General features: G+C 39.3%; 2 protein-coding genes across 2 annotated transcripts; one reads left to right on the forward strand and one right to left on the reverse strand.

Annotated features, from left to right (window-relative positions):
- Positions 1 to 1,971: 1,971 nt before the first annotated feature.
- Positions 1,972 to 3,213, forward strand: LOC101314516 (histone deacetylase 6-like). Its single transcript, XM_004289555.1, has one exon. It carries the CDS (start codon positions 1,972 to 1,974, stop codon positions 3,211 to 3,213), a length of 1,242 nt encoding a protein of 413 aa, XP_004289603.1.
- Positions 3,214 to 7,096: 3,883 nt separating this feature from the next.
- On the reverse strand, positions 7,097 to 11,423 carry LOC101314889 (uncharacterized protein At5g08430-like). Its single transcript, XM_004288591.1, has 6 exons — positions 10,493 to 11,423; positions 9,737 to 9,796; positions 9,472 to 9,522; positions 8,570 to 8,640; positions 8,161 to 8,408; positions 7,097 to 7,819 (listed from the first exon to the last, which is right to left on the reverse strand). Exons 1-6 carry the CDS (start codon positions 11,297 to 11,299, stop codon positions 7,404 to 7,406), a joined length of 1,653 nt encoding a protein of 550 aa, XP_004288639.1. The 5' UTR covers positions 11,300 to 11,423; the 3' UTR covers positions 7,097 to 7,403.
- Positions 11,424 to 17,402: the final 5,979 nt, after the last annotated feature.

Genomic DNA, 17,402 nt, shown 5'->3' on the forward strand with positions numbered 1-17,402 from the left:
GAGAGAGAGAGGTATAAACTGTAAGGAGGGTTATTTGGTCATTTTACGCAAACTCTCGCGGACAACTCAGCGCATGACGTCATGGTAAGAAGGGCAATTCAAAAATTGGACTAAACTGATGTGAATTAGAACTTCAAGGACTAACGTTATTAAAAAAAAGATATGGGACCAAACTAATTATTGACCTAAAAAACGAGGGGACAAACTGAGTTTAATCCTTTAATTAATGTGTGGAGGAATGAGTTTATTGCTATCGGAGGTGCTTTGGTGGTGTTAATCCGCTACTGAAGTAGACTAAGAAAGGTAAGAGAGGAAAATAGATTTGGATCTCAGTCGGCAGTAGTAGCTTTGTGGTTAACAGTAGCAGTACGTTTTAGTAAGCAGTAGCATCAGCAATAACAGTAGCAGCTTCCTAATAATCGGCAACAGTAGCAGAGCCTTTGGGTCGGGAGCAGTAGCAGAGCCTTTCAGTCCGGAGCAGGAAAAGGCAGTAGCAGAAGTGGAGGATAATGCAGTAGCAAAAGTGGAGGATAAAACTGTAGGTTAACCTTCATTGTCTAGTCTTCATTGATGTGTGTTGTTGTGTGCTGCTACTACGTGTGTTGTTGTTGTGTGCTGCTACTGCGTGTGTTGTTATGTGTTGCTACTGTGTGTGCAGTTGATGTGTGTTGCTACTACGTGAGCCACTGAAAACATGATACTGCACTTACTGAAGCTGCTATTACACTAGCTGAACCACTAAAATCCTGCTACTACATCTGTTGTAAGTGTAACTTTTCAGCAAAACATGCTACTACATTAGCTGAGCCACTGAAAACATGCTACTGCACTTACTGAAGCTGCTACTACATTAGCTGAACCACTAAACCTTGCTACTACATCTGTTGGAAGTATAGCTTTCTAGCAAAACATACTACCACATTAGCTGAGCCACTAAAAATCTGCTACTGCACTTACTGAAGCTATTACTGCACTTACTGAAGCTGCGACTACACTAGCTGAACCACTAAAACCCTGCTACTACATCTGTTAGAAGTGTAGCTTTCCAACAAAACATGCTACTACATTAGCTGAGCCACTGAAAACCTGCTACTACTTCTAGTGGGATGTTAACCTTTTCTACTACTTTCTACTGGAATGTTAACCCCTGCTACTACTTCTACTGGAATTAACTACTATTACTACTGGGATGTTAACCCCTGTTATACTACTTCTACTAGGATGTTAACCATTGCTACTAAATCTACTGGAATTAACTGCTACTACACTAAATTATTGAAAATCTGCTACTATATTCTATTTACTGAAAAATCTCAAAAGGAGAGACTTTTCACTTCTAAAAGCATATTTAATTAGTGTAGGGTTAGTTTGGTAAATTAAAACATGACATATGGCATGCAGAGAAAAGATTGTCTTTAATTGTTAAAAACTGTCCTTATTTGTTTACCAACACAAGTGGATTTGTTTGTGTTTCAAATCCTTTTAGAGGATATATATGTGATTTGCTAATATATATATATATATATGTATATATATATATTGTTAACGTGATTAACTAACATCAGACATCTGGGACTTTGAGTTCTATCTGAACTGAATGCATGCATCTATTTTCTCTTGAAGGTTTTGAATTTTAGTTTTAAAAAAAGGTTTTAAACTTTTAATATACTACAAGTGTAACTACTTTCAATATCATACTAATACATATCTCCTATAGGAAAGGCAATGAACTAAACATTTTGATTTATCCAGAAAAAAATAAGTAGATCAAAATCCTGATAGGAAAAGGATTTTCGATTCAATAGCGTTCCTACTCCATATAGGAAAGGGATCAGAGTGTGTTGCATATATAAAGGTCGTTGATGGAAGGCACGAACCCTGAAACCCATAACTAAATATATGCAGAACCTGGTTAGGGCTGTAAAAGGCTAGCTAGACGCTTAGACCAGAGAAGAAGAAAACTGCAAAATAATGGAGTCTACAAGTGATGCTAATTCACTACCTTCAGGACCAGACGCCAGAAAGCGAAGAGTGAGCTATTTCTACGACCCAACAATCGGCCAACACTACTACGGCCAGGGCCATCCAATGAAACCCCTCCGCATCCAAATGGCCCACAACCTCATCGTCAACTACGGCCTCAACCATAAAATGGACATCAACTGCCCTTTTCTGGCCACCACCGACGACCTCAGCCAATTCCACTCCGATGACTACGTCAACTTCCTCGCCTCCGTCTCCCCCGACACCCTTAACCAAACTCCCTTTTCTCGCTACAAGGAGCGCTTCAACATAGGTCAAGACTGTCCCGTATTCGATGACCTATTCGGCTTTTGCCAGGCCTCTGCCGGCGGGTCTCTCGGCGCCGCTGTCAAGCTCAATCAAGGAGACGCTGATATCGCCATCAACTGGGCCGGCGGGCTTCACCATGCAAAGATGTCCGCGGCCTCGGGGTTCTGTTATGTCAACGACATTGTGCTAGGGATTCTTGAGCTTCTCAAGGTTCATAGACGTGTCCTTTATATCGATATTGATGTGCACCATGGAGATGGAGTCGAGGAGGCATTTTACACCACTGATAGAGTCATGACAGTTTCTTTCCATAAATTTGGTGATTTCTTTCCGGGGACCGGGCATATTGAAGACATTGGTGTTGGACTAGGGAAGAATTATTCTTTGAATGTACCCTTGAACGATGGAATAGATGATGAAGATTTTCGCTGGATATTTCGTCCAGTAATCCAAAAAGTGATGGAGATGTATCAACCGGAGGCTGTTGTTCTTCAGTCCGGGGCAGATTCGCTATCCGGGGACAAGTTAGGGTGCTTCAACTTGTCTATCAAAGGCCATGCGGACTGTCTTGGTTTCCTTAGATCGTTTAACATCCCTTTGATGGTCTTGGGAGGGGGAGGTTATACGATTCGGAATGTAGTTCGTTGCTGGTGTTACGAGACGGCAGTAGCAATCGGTGAGGAACTTGATGATCAGTTGCCTGAAAACGACTACTATGGTTATTTTGCTCCAAATTACACTCTTCTGTTCGACACATGTGGCATGCGGAACCTGAACAAACCTGAAGACTTGGTGGAGATGAGGAATAAGCTGCTAGAACAGATTTCTAAAATGCCTCATGCACCCAGTGTTCAGTTTCAGACGACACCATCAATTACACAAGCTCCGGAGGAGGCGGAAGAGAACATGGATGAAAGATAAATGTGGTTTCAGATCAGAATTTAGAAGAACAAAATTGTATATCTCAAGACCAATATAAGTCTTACATTTGAGAAATTTCTTCGCATACAATTTCTTGCAAGCAACTAGTCGATCCATATGGTGGAACGGTTCCCACCAATTGTCGAATAGCCCTAGCTAGGAAGCTAATTAACTTCAGCTGTCGCTAATTAACTTCAATTGTCATATATCCATGGAGTTAGCTAACTAGGGTTCATGTTTGAACAATAAGTATGCTGCGAATTCGTTGCATGCAGGATCACCAATGTGATGAGGTTAATTAATTATTTGAAAATTTTAAAAGAATCGTGATTCATGAATTAAGTGTATGTAAATGTGATTACATTAGTCTGTTGTACAATTTAAGCTTTTTTGATCATGTTCATCTTCTCAATTTACATTCAATTTATGTTCTGGTGAATTCCAAGTTCCATGATATGTCATTCTCAACAAAGAAAAATGTCCCATGATATGCATTAACACGATCAATACTATCATGCAATGTACGTAGACTTGAGAAAAACACCAAAATGGAAATATATAATATGCTTTTAATTTGATTTTTTTTTTTATCAGATTACACATTCGTGAGTCGAAATCACAACCTCCCATTTATTAAAAGGAGACTATGCAGCTAGACTAAATGGTACTGGATTATGCAATTTGATTAAGAGGTATCGATATCAGACAAAACCCACGAATTTGAAAAAAAACAAAACAACTGAACAATCTTGAAAACCTTCTATTAAAAGTTGGGATTCAAAAAGAGAGATGATCAGTCCTAGCCTTGTGATTACATGACCTTGTTGATGTGGCTTAGTTTTAATAGGAGAGGGAGTCAAGTACGATAATTTATATCATCGATCTCTACAGTGGCGGAGCTAGAAAAATATATTAATGGGGCACAAAAATTTTTTGCGGCTAAATTTACGAACATATATATATATATATATATATACACGCACAACTATAAGCATTACCTGTGGCTAACTTGTGTGTACAAAAATTGAAGTTTGCAAACCCAGAATTTTTCTACATAGTCTACATAGGTCCCAACCCACACTTAAAAGTTCACATACTAAATGTTCTATTCATGACCACTGTGTTCATTCTTCAGGTTAAAAATATCCCATTAATTCAAATTAGAGAAATTTTAAATACACACCTCTAATATCTTAATACACACTCCTTACTTAATACACCACCTATCAAGTTTTTCATTTAAGTATTATACTTAATACACATCCCAAACTGCCTAAAATGCCCTGAATTTATGAAATATTCCATTATTTAATATAATTAATATATATTTACTATTTGGTACCTCTTTTTACATATTATTTCGTCTAATTTTTGCTAGAAATTTGTGGTTATCATCGTTCAATTTATAATCAAATGATTATTATTATATCCCAACTCCAAATCACCAATACAAGTTTTCAAAATTCACGAACTAGTACAAGTGTAGAAGTACAGTAGCTATTAAACATAAATAGCTAGTTATTCAATAAAACATGTCATGATAAAAAATGCAGTACTTGACAATATGATCTACAAGATCAAACTAAAGCTGATAAAAATATAGTACTTGACAATATGATCTGTAAAATCAAACTAAAGCTGTGGAGAAGAATTGGGGTTAGAGGAGAAGACGTGCTTTCGACTATTTTAGGGTAGAAGACGTTGAAAAGAATACTTCTAGCGTGATTTTTTTTTTTAATAATAGATGTATGTTTTGGTCATTTAGCTTACCTATAAAATCTCAATAGAAACATAAAATAATAAAGGTGTGTATTAAGAGATTAGGGGTGTGTATTTAAAATTTCTCTTCAAATTAATAATGACTTTTGTCTTGGTCTAGAGCTTTTTTTGTGAAAATTGACAGACAGTCCAAAAGCCCAATCTAAAAAGCTAAAGCCTAAATACAAGAAATAGAACTATAGAAAAGAAACTAGGCGTCCTCCCGATCAGAAGTTGAAGAAGATGAATTGTTGTGGGGGCACAAACAAAATTGACCAATGAAATTCAATATTTCATTGGGGGCACAAAGAAGATTAGCCAAAGAAATTCAATTTTTCACTGGGGGCACATGCCCCCACTGGTCCTTCATTGGCTCCGCCTCTGGATCTCTACGCTTGAAATCTTTTGTGTCTTTGTATTTCTATACATTTTCCTCATACGAGCATACCTATGTGTTGTGTTCCGGTGCTACTTTTTCTTTTTGCCTATATATTAATAAGAAGAGCATATGCTCTAGTGGTTGGAGGCGAGTCTTTCCACCTACGAGGTGTTGGGTTTGGGTTTGAGTCCCAACTCTTGCAAAATGTGTTGTAGTTTGCGTTTGAAGCCTTGTTAGATACGTATATTGGTTGGTATACATATATGTCAGTTGGTACGGATGGTATACAAAATCGTGTACCATAGCCAAGCCGAGATACCGTACTCGGTACTGACTGTTGTTGGCTCGGCTCGAAACTCGGTTGGCTGGTTTGGCTCGGCTCAAATTGCAAGCCCTAGGATGAGGGTGGAGAAGTAAGGGTGGGGAGCAATTTTGCTTTCATTAAACTTACATCGTAACATTTTCTTCCCACCAAATAAGCAAGATGATTTTTATTTTTTGTAGAATAAATAAGCAAGATGATTAAATGTCGACAACATTACACAATAAACACCTTGATTACAAAATCCAGACCACGAATGAGATGACCGTAAAACCCCTAATTTCTGAAAGAGGCTGGAGAAATTTCTTTTATAAATCAAATTATTCAATTTCTCCAGCTTCTTTCGTAAAATGAGAAATTAGATAATATGATTTCTGAAAGAAATTTAAAAAAAAAAAAAATTACTAACAATCAGGACTTGGCCTTTTCTTTTGTCCAGTCAACAACCTTGGTTTGTTGACAATGGCTGTCAATTTTATTTTGGTAAATAAGTCAATATATAGTCAACATGACTGAGTCATTGACGGTCATAAAAAAAAGGGAATCTTCCATAGAGGGTAAGGGTAATTGTGATGGGGCTGTCCCTCCCAAAATTCAGTGATTCTTTTGGAAGCTTAAAACTAATCATGGAGTTTGAGGTCACCCTTTTGTTTTACCTTGCTGGCTTTCGAGTGTACGCCAGATCAAACCCTTTGCCTTCATTTCTAGTCTTCATCATCATATCTCTCTTTCTCCATCTATCCGTTTATAGTTTCTTCCCTTTTCTTTCTTATATGCATCCTGGATCTAACCACGTCTCTCCTCCCCTATTCTATTATTCAGGTTCTATTGATTGATTCGAGGGAGGCGTTCCTCAATCGACCGATTCGAGGTCAGGCATTCCTCGATCGATCGATTTGAGGTCCAACATTCCTCGATCGATAGATGGAGACGTTGGAAATGGGAGGTGACTGCAAGCCCTTGACTACATTTGTTCATGCAGACACGAGCACATTTCAAAAAGTAGTACAACGTTTAACAGGAGCCGGACCTAATCAAACTCAAACACAGAATCCAAAGAGTAACGCGGCAACCAGCATAATAAGCTCAAGGAAAACAACCACGACGGCCGCGTCAATGAGCAAACTTCATGAGAGAAGGCAATACATCAAACCCAAGCTTGATATCGTTAAACCTACCATCATCAACAGCCATTTCAAATCATCAAGCCCCTTGGTCAGCCCTTCCACAATTTTCTCAAAGCTGTCTATAGTCGAACAAGAAAACAGAGGAGGATCACTAGCAGCTGCAACAAAGCCAATGGTTAGAACATATGAACATGAAGATGAAAATAGAAATAGTCATTTCGAAGAAGAGAAAGCCATTCAAGAGAGAAGATTTTACTTGCATCCATCACCACGCCAGGGAAGGTCGCCAGGGTCACCACCAGAACTGCTTACCTTGTTTCCTCTAACATCTCCCAAATCAGAACTTCAAAATCCATGATTATTTCCCTGTTTAGAAATTAACTGTACAATGTTGTAAACATGGATGCAATATCGCATTGGGGATTTCTTAATCACTCCTTGACGACCAAATCCATCACCGATGACATCTAAAGGTTGTAATATCAATCAAAATTGCAAGGAAACAATCACTGTAATCCTCTGCTAATCAACACTACACTGAAATTATTCCCTCAATCATTGGAGAAAAGATAATTACAGCTGAACCATGAACTGGATACAAATTTTATTGGTATACACTTTTATTCAGAAAATTCGAACGAAGAATGTCGGCTAATAATACAGCTTCATCACTACTTTGACCAGTCTTCCAAACTTTGAAATCTGGAGAAAAGTAGTCAGAATCACTCCAGCGCTTTAGCGAAATGATTGAGAAAGGACCCTGTACATTTCCCTGAGGATCCAAATAATGCCACATTAAGGCGCCCAGCTGGTGAATTGGAATCTCAAACTTTCTTTCAGATCTTTGATCTTCACTTTCGTCGTCGTCACTCAAATCAACCACCTGAGATGTCACTACATGCTTATCTACAAGTTGCTGAGAAGCCTTGTTGTCTTCTACTTTTGGCTCATCTAGTATCATTTTTACAGACTCTGCAGGTTGCTTCTGCCAGTCTTGCAACGAATTACCATCCTCGCATGCTGCACAAAAATCACAATTCACAAGACCATAAGGATCAGTTCTTTTTTTTTTTTTAAGTTGTAAGGTGCTTGGATGTCCACAGTGGCAATACAAACACAAATACAGATTACAGAACAAGTTTGGCTCACCCGTTCACATCTTATAGCATCATTTTTAACATCTTAATTACAACAAAATAAATAATTAACTCCACAATCAGAAATTTGACAACTTGAGAATTGAGAACAAAAATGGGGGTTCCTTCAACACTTGAGTTCAGCTGTATGTATATCTACTGTAAATCAAAACTGAAAACAAAAGACAACTTGGGAGATTTTTCAAGTTTTTATTGACAACGCACCTTCAGAATGTATGCCGGCTGAGGTCCATGTGATAAGAGTTCCTTCTGCCGGTATATCAGAACTAGGAGTTGAATCTCCCCTGAGGATATGTCCAGGGGAACCATGGTTTGGTTGTTCTATTTCCTGTGCAGAATCTGTTGGTTCTACCTCCAATTCTTCTGCAATGACTTCAGGAACCTCTCTCAACAGACGTTCTTGCTCATCTGGAGACTGGAGCAGTTGCCTTCTTTCCAAGTGCTCAAACAGCGTAAAAGAATAATAAAGTCAAGGAAACAATGTGCGGTAGCTTTCACTTTTACCATAAAACATGAACCTCTTGATTCCTTTTGAGCTTTTATTTGACCAGGCAATACTAAAATCAAAATACTCAACATATTTAAGTATGGAATAGTTGTACTCAAAGGATATTCTCGACGCCAGCCCTTCTCGTTAAATCGATCAATTGCTTTCTGTAGGAATTGAAGTTCCCTCGCAAGCCACTGAAACAAATCCACAAGAAGATAGAGAAATGATCACACTATCAACCTCAAATCAAATGCATTCATATTTTAATTTTCCCACAAGGGAGACACCTACATTCATTAACTTCTACAATACACAGTTCCACAAACAATCAATCAGTAATAATAAGGAATCAGGGTTTAGGGTTTAGACAACATTTGATTGTGAGCGGAAAACAACTTTCCTCAATGACCATGATGTGGAGTACAGCATAATGAAAATTAAATAAATAAGAGCTGTATCTGTTAGTGAAGGTGATGAATATGATATGAAACATATCACTGTGGCAAGGTCAGAGAATACCACTAATGAGAGCTAGACACCACCACCCTTCGATGTAAGCAAATATTCTTTTTTTTAGTCATTGTGTCTAAAGAACCTTCTCAAACTTTTGTATGAATGTGCAAATGGAAATTGTGTTTTACCGCTATAAAATACTAGAAACCAAATCCAGAATCATTGTAACATTCTCTGAAGTTTAATTTCAAAAATTATGGTCTGATGGAAACAAAAATGCAAACTTCTTTTGCGTGTTAGCATCATGTTCCTCTATTTTATATCTCAAAGCACTGCATGGTACTAAAAGCTTCTAACAATCACACATGATTAACTCATAGTTCAAAACAGTTTTAAAAACATTTAACACAAACAATATCTTAATTCATTAATGTCGTTGGTCTTCTGCTCTTATCTTCAGTTGACCAGGACATATAAACATATCTTTCTTTTGGGTTTCGGCACATATCAACATGACTATAAAAAAATCAGCTATCAACACCAACTTGCAGAACACTTGGTCAAATACTTACATGCTTTGTTATATCCAGATGCAAAACCTGGACCTTTCGTTGAAGCTCCACCTATCAAAGATGTAGCAGGCTCAGTAACAATGAGGGTAAAATTACTTTATATGTTGCTAAAGATAAGGATTATTGAAAAAATAGAAAATTCAAAGTTAATTAACATATTAAATGGAGCCAATTTTGATAAGCTTGATAACACTCTCTGTTGCCATAACAAACAAATTGTTTCATAAATGCGGAGAGGCTAATTGTTGAGGGGAAGTATATGTACCACTGTAAGTCTCTTCAGCAAATCACCTTTAACTCTTTCACGTAAATCCTCACATTCTTCCTGCAAACACATGATTACATAGATCAGTAGAGCATCCTTAGTCACACTAATCTCAGTTACCAGGACCAGAAGGATTCGGCCGTTGATAAGGATTGTCATTGGGTAGAAAGGGCGCGATGATATCATTTTAAATTGCTGATGAACCAGCGATAACGAAACTGAACAACGTCATGCAGTAATGGAAACTATGTGTGACCCTTATCAGATTTCCTTTAATATGTGTTAAACGAAAAACCCGGAGAAAGATAGACAAGTGGTCCATAATGGCGAACGGCCTGCAGAACCAGCTAAGTAGCTCACTCAACTAACAAAGTCAGACAAATCTGTAAAGATAATAAATTACACTAAAACTGACTACAAGTTCACTATATGTTGCTCAGCCAGGCTCAAGACCAAACCAACGTGATTCTATGCAAGACATTACTGCCTATATTTCAGAATTGACTTTGCTTCCAAAATGAGAAGAGGTAGTGTTTTTCCAAATTCCGAAAAAGAATACCAGAATTAGTTAAACTAGTCCCCCTCAGTTAAAATCTAAACACAAAGCATGCATGCAGACAAAACTAGACCTAAAATTAGCAATAGTATCGAACAAATTCTACTGCCCATAGTACTAAAACTGGATATAAATCAATTCGAAAAGCAAAGTTCATACAGAAACAAAGACGAAGCAAAAGAGTAATGTGAGTGGACTACCAGGGAGAAGTTATCATCAGAGAGCATGGAAATGGGGAAGTCCTTGACGGCGCCATGAAGCTGAAGAAGAACATCACCTCCATCAGACGGCGATTCCGAATTCGGCTTCTTCAGAACCGCCTTCACTTGCATCAGCAGGTGAGAATTTATCTGCATAAAGTCATGAGGATCCGTCTTGGTCCTCACAAAGCTCCCGACGACTTTATCCTCGAACACCTGAGCCTCGTCCTGCTTCACCATAGCCTCCACCACCGACCTCCTCAGGTACACCAGCTTCACATTCTCCGGAATCACCGCGGCGTAGCAGCTCTTCGGAGGCGGCGGAGGCGCATGCAGAGCCAATCTCCTCTTCTGCTGCTTCCTCCTCTGCCGCTTAATCTCCTCCTCCCCCTCCTCGTCGTCGTCCAAAACGTCGTCGTTGGACTCGTCGGACGAGTCATCGGAATCGTCTTCCAAATTGTCGGCGAAATGCGGCTGGAGCAAGTCGTAGATCTTGATCCTGGCGATCGTCTTCCTCCCGAAGAGAGAGAGCAGCGCCTCGTCGCAGACGATCCTCTTCTTCCGCGTGGGGTGGAGAAGCTGCTTCTGGCTGACGTACTCCGTCACGATCGTAGCGACGTCGTATTGAGAGATCTGCCTCGTCGTGTCCTTCCCAATCGAGTCGAGAAACTCAATCAACGGCCTCGAGCCCCAGCTGAGGAACTCCATCTTCCTGGAGCGCTGGAGCCTCTTGCTCCGCCGCGTCGGAGTCGGAGTAGCGGCGGCGACGGCGGCGTTGTACTCACCAACCCAAGTGAAAGAGCCCATTGGAATTGGAGAGGGAGTGTTGTTGGCATCAGTGATTATAAGAGTGACTGAGAGCAGTCAAGAGTGGTGAGACTGCGCGAATTCCGAAGCACACGGGAGGCCATTCGATTTTTTTGTTTTCCTCTTCTGGGAGGCTGTGACGGGTTCAGCCAATTTGATTAAAGTTAGTTTCCCGAAACGGGAGCGTTTTGTGGTTCAGAATTTGGTGGGAACGGTTACGCGGCAGTGCGTCTCTTATTCGTAAGACCGTTTCCGGTTCAGGGGGCGTGACACTGACGCAGTGGTTTGGTAAGCTACTTCACTTTTAGCTATCTAGTAGGTTTATGAATCAAGTACAAGGGAAAATCTAGAATCCGATTACTCTTCCATATATCAATATTGGGAGTGGTTCTCAATATTGAAGATTAGTTGAGATTTCTTCGATTCACCTATTTGTCGATCACATATTCACGGCTGAAATATACATGAGTAGATCATCTTGTTCGGGGTGGATTTTCAGGTTCTTCGAACAACCATCTTGTGGATGGCGTGTCAGCACGTTGAGGCAGTGCAACTGTTTTGACCTTGAGCGTTCGCGTGTCTTCTGACTTCTCTTCCAATGATTGTGAGCACATACGGTCAATCCTGCTGTTAGGTTCTTTCACACGACCTAGGATAAGGGGCGTAGCTAAAGGGGAGCAAAAGGGTCATTTGACCTCTCTCAGTGTCTAAAAATCAAGCTCTGATAGATTCATGTGTCAGAAACTCTTCTCATTTGACCCCTATGTCCTTTTCTTTTTTGGTCTGAAGTTGACCCATTACATCAAAAAAACAAAGGAACAAAGATAAAGACTAATTTAAACATTGGCCCAATTACCCACAATGTATAATTTACACTAACTGCGCAAGACTCTAGTTGATTGAAACAGTATATTTTATAAACTCTTTGTTTAATTTTCTCCTCGTATTCTCTATGTGTCGTTCTACTCTTGTTTTTTTCTTAAGAGGACACTATCATTTTTTTTTCTAGACAAACAACAAGTTGAAATATGCTACTGTTTCTTTTGTATTTTGGTAGATTTATGAAACAAAGCAGTGTCGATTCATTAATCTATTACTATAATTATATACAATTTATCTAAAAGAAAATTAACAAAAATGTATGTAATGACCATTTTGGCTTGTGATGAATGAAAACTGCACCCGATTTATATTTGATTAGAAAAAAAATCAATAAATGCAATATATGTTACCTATTGAGATTTTGATAAAAAGAATCATTGTTATATGCAATAGATTCTGACCCTCCTAATTATGGTTTCTGGTTACGCCGCTGCCTAGGATGGATCCTTAGGATTTACTCAGCAACAAAATAAAAAGGATATTTGCTAGAGATGTGATCTCTAACAATAGGGGTGGACTTGTGCTCGTGATGAGGCTTTAGGTCTTTACCGACTGACAGGCTTTTGGTGAGTGAAGCGGGGGATTTTGCAGACTTGCGGGCTTGATGGTGCTCATGGAGAAGCTTTTTGGTAAATTGGGTACTCCTGGAGAGGCTTCCAATTCGCAGGTGTGCTAGGGTTTGTTGAATTCTGCGTCATTTTCACATTCGCTAAGAACATCTTATATATATAGAAGGCATGTTCACAAATGACTTGCATACCAAGGCAATCAGATCTCTAATCATATCGGGGGAGATATTCTCCTAATCGAACCATAAAACAACATCTCATAGATATCATGTAATCTTCAGTTAGTAATTACCTGATAGATAAGAAAGAATATACAAATTTAAAAATTTAACTGCAGGTATCGATCCGCATATCAAACTTAGATACGAAGTTTAAGTAAAGATATTTCCCTCAAATATGATTCCTTGGAGATAGCAGACCTTCAAGACGTGAACATCTTCCTACGTACAAATGTTACTTCAAAGCATAACTCTTCTTAGACGTGCACTACCTTGTGTATTCATAAACCATTAAAGAAAGAATCCTTAAGGCAATATGATTGAATCTTATCTTCTGGACGTCATGCATGTATTCCATATGTCCTCAATCAACCAATATTATATGATGATATCCTTCTATAATTGGACCACACGCCATGCCTGACTACATTAGCAAATCTTCATCTTCTAGGCAACGAGATATCACCAAACAATTAGCAATGAATCGACAAATACCTAGATTTGCCTCAAGATCACTTGATCTCTAAGATAGGTTTGGTATAGCCTCGATAACGAATATATCACGAGATGCTCGATCATATCCGCCGTAAATCACAAAACTGGTTCAATACGCTACATATCTAGGGTAGGTAAATTTATGCTAAAACATACGCCCCCCCCCCCCCCCCCCCCCCCCCCGCCTCTTGAAGGAAAAGACATGTGTATTGACTGGAAAGATAAGCCCCAATGTTGAATAAGTAACGACGAAAACCACTTACAGGCTTGACCAATAACTCTAAACTGAGACAAGCTTAGCTCGAGCGAATGTAGAACAGACCTCAGAGATAGGTCTTGAAGCTTGAATGACAATAAGCAGTAGCTAAACAATTCATATAGAAGTACAATTAATCACCAATATGATGACTAAGAGAAATTCTTAGGTGCAACAACCGCACCATCTGGCACATGCGCACCCAACCACCCTTTGACACGTGTTTTTTTTTTTTCTACACCTGCCTTCTTCTTCTTCTTCCTCCTTTCTCCAACGGATCTTCTTCTTTCTTTCTCCGACGAAGCTTCTTTCTTCCTTTCTTTTCGACGCCGTCGAAGGTCCCTACGGCTTCTCCGAAGGTCGTATAGCCTATGCGGCTTCTCCGGCACGGCGGAGAGCATGGACTGGACCACCACCTTGAGCTTCGGCGAGCGGCCGAGACCTTCGGATCGTCATAAAGGATCACCATAGATGAAATATGAGAGAGAGGGTTTCTGGTTTCTGGTTTGCATTTTCATGGCGGTCGATGGCGGCGTCGAAGATGAAGGAAGGAAGGAGATCCGTCTGAGAAAGGAAGAAGAAGAAGAAAAAGGCAGGTGTAGAAAAAAAAAAAAAAAAAAAACAACGTGTCATGTTGTGAGTGGTGGGTCGCATAGATGACGTGGTGCGGTTGTTGCACCTAAGAATTTCTCGATGACTAAAGTACTCAACATGAACACCTTGCCTTTGAAGATGATGAAACATATTATGACAAGAACATGCTTTAAGCTCGTGTCGAACACCTTGATATAGGGAAGAAGCCCCCCATGCTTAATTAAAAACATGGCACGAAGACCACACGTGTTGGTCTTAACTCTTAACAATAACTGAATAGAACTTAGCCTCAAAGTAGGTATATTTCATGAAGCCTACTTCAGATGAATCGAATAAGCTTCTGTGACCACTTACTGGTTGTTTGATGATTGGACATTGATGTATGACATTATAGCTTCCAAAATGAACCAATTCTCTTATGAAACCCTGCTTAATAGACTCAAAAATACTCTAGTTAACACATTCGGCATGCCTTTTGTAACGCCTCGTATCTAACTTCACTAATTTACCATGTTTTGTATGAGTCACTGAAGAATTTAACCGTGCTTGGTAACATAGTAAGTTAACGATTGAGTTTATTTTCGAATTTTTCTCGAAAACCTATATTCTTCTTTTAAGGCTGCAGTGTCGTTGTACGCGTCAACAGTAATTCACCGGTGTCTTCGGATTATTTTTTTTAGAGTTTTGAGTTATTTTCTATGATTTATCGAAGTTTCGGTAGTAAAATCCTTTTTCTGAAAATTAGAAAACTTTTTAAATTTCTAGCCGTTGGATCTCCTTGTTTTTAAATATGGGTCATTCATTTCCCTTTAAAAGGGTAGGAGAGTTGTTGACCGAGTTAAAAAGCCCATATCGGGCTCAACCCGAGTCTCTCTCTCTTCTCTCTCTCTCTCTCTCTCATGTCTCCCTTCTCAGGCAAGCTCCACGACGGTGAGCCGCTGTCCGGCCACCATCTTCCTCCTAACCACCACCAAATTTCTCATCTTCTTCTCTTCTTTCTAGCCCAGCCCGTGGTTCATACTTGCACAAACCCTTGAGGGAGATTAACCAGGAAGAGGTGCGGTAGTCCTCCGGCAATTCTCAACGATTTCGGCCAAGTTTCAGAAAATCGGTGCTCGTTCTCCAGCGACCGGCGTTCTTCGTGCTTCAGCGATCATCTAAAACTCTGACGGCCTTGAAATATTCTTTTGGAGACCAGACACGTCTCGGGAGGAATTGGAGGCAGCTGTTGTGATGTTGAGTCGAGGCAAAGTTTGGTTTCTCGGCTAAGGAACTTCTAGGTTGGTGTTTGGATGAACAAAAGTGAAAATCTGACTAGGAGGAGGCCAAGGAGCAACTAGGTTTTTGGTTTTAAGCATATTGAAGAAATTGGTGCTTTGGAGAACGACGGGGGGGGGGGGGGGGGGGGGGGGTGGGGCGGGGCTATGGCCAAGTGGCCGAAATCTGGTAGAATATTCCATCAAGTTGCCAGAATCCGACGATGCAGCATATCTGGCTGAGAGCCGTTAAGACGTGGGATTGACTCGAGAACTTGAATAGTTTGAGACAGCGCTCGAGGAGTATTCCGAACATTGGAAGACTTAGGCTTAACTTGTGAGTGGACACTTTGTTTTTAAATAAATATGCATGCATGGTTTCTTTTTGAAATTATCGTTCTATTTTCCGAGCTTATATTATAATTTCGGCTTATGAAATGATCTTGGAATTTGATGCATGGATTAATCTTTGTCATGATTTATGGATTTGAGCTTGGGTTATTATTTTGGTATTTGAGTTTTGATATTCTTTATGATTTCCGAATTTAAGACTACATTAAGGATTTGAGCGTTGATTAGTTTTCAAAACATGATGATTATTTGAGTTAATTATTTCATTGAGCATTTTAACGTGTGGGACACGTCGTTGAATTTAATTAATTTCTTTTCTCTTGGAATTTTCCAAGTACGGTTAGAAATCGTAATTATGTTTTAGTTATGAGTTTCGAGGAAACTCACATGAATTTATATTTCCTATCTTATGTCATACTTGTTCTTTATTATTCACGCTAGCATGTTGTTTTGCCTTTCGAGGCGATGTGGCTTCCATGTTGTAAGTGGGTCACTCAAGCCCGTTCCGGTTTCGGGTGATGTGATGTAGTCGACGACATCACTCAAGCCTGGTACCCTCTCTGTTGTCATAACATGAAGGTATCAGGAGTATGGGAGTACTTTTGCCTAGGAGGCTCACTAGTATGGTTGTATTTTAATTCTCATTGTATTATTCTTATCTTGACTAGCGGGGCTAGTCCACCATCTCGATATTTTCTTTTACAAAAGTTATTATTTACTTTAATTTGTTGTTATTTTGAGTTTTTGACTAGTGAGACTAGTCCGTTTTCTTTAGACGTTTCTCAATTAAGATTTTATTAACATTTGCATGTATTGGATTTCTTGCTTATCAAAGAGTGGGAAAGCATAAAATTTTATTTAATTATTCGATTTTTTTTAATTTTATATTTGTCCACTCACTTTAACGTTATTGAATGTTTCTCCCCTGGGTCTTTCGTTTTCAAATGACAAGTCTGCATATTCGTTGGTTTGGCGTATTAGAAGTCGAGACATAGTTACCCATTCCGCTGCCATATTGTCGATAGGTTGCGAGTTAACCTATTTGTATTAATTATTATCAGTTTCAATTCTTAGATTGCTTCGAACCATTGAGTTGTATTCTAAATTTTCAGTTTGTAGTTCTATTATGGAGTTGAGCGTTTGTGGGGGAGCACGGTGGCTCCATGAGTATAAGGTGTGAGCTTGATCTTAGAAGTGTTTGCATGTGTCTTTAGGAATGATTGTCCATTTTCAAGAGCGGTTATGTCGAATTTTCGGTAGCATTATCTTTAAAGATGGTCCCCGCATGATTCATTCCGGATTTCAGGGTGAAATCCGGATGAGTCCTGACACCTTTCGCTGTTATTACGATGCACTTGTATCTGTCGCAAAATTCATCCTACACCAATCGTTGACAAACTGTATCTTTCTCTACAACTATATAAAAAACACTTTACTTTTGATATCTCTAATATTAGTAAGCTTTGCCAGCAGGATAGTTAT

This window comes from Fragaria vesca, linkage group LG1, assembly GCF_000184155.1.
Source record: "Fragaria vesca subsp. vesca linkage group LG1, FraVesHawaii_1.0, whole genome shotgun sequence".
Classification (NCBI taxonomy): Eukaryota; Viridiplantae; Streptophyta; class Magnoliopsida; order Rosales; family Rosaceae; genus Fragaria; species Fragaria vesca.

Bases quoted from the DNA above. Each gene is read 5' to 3' on its own strand.
- LOC101314516 (XM_004289555.1), top strand. From the start codon at position 1,972: ATGGAGTCTACAAGTGATGCTAATTCACTACCTTCAGGACCAGACGCC.
- LOC101314889 (XM_004288591.1), bottom strand. From the start codon at position 11,299: ATGGGCTCTTTCACTTGGGTTGGTGAGTACAACGCCGCCGTCGCCGCC. The intron at 9,523-9,736 runs GTACATATACTT...CATCTTTGATAG, and splicing joins TGCTGAAGAGACTTACAGTG to GTGGAGCTTCAACGAAAGGT. The intron at 8,641-9,471 runs GTAAGTATTTGA...GATTTGTTTCAG, and splicing joins ATCTGGATATAACAAAGCAT to TGGCTTGCGAGGGAACTTCA.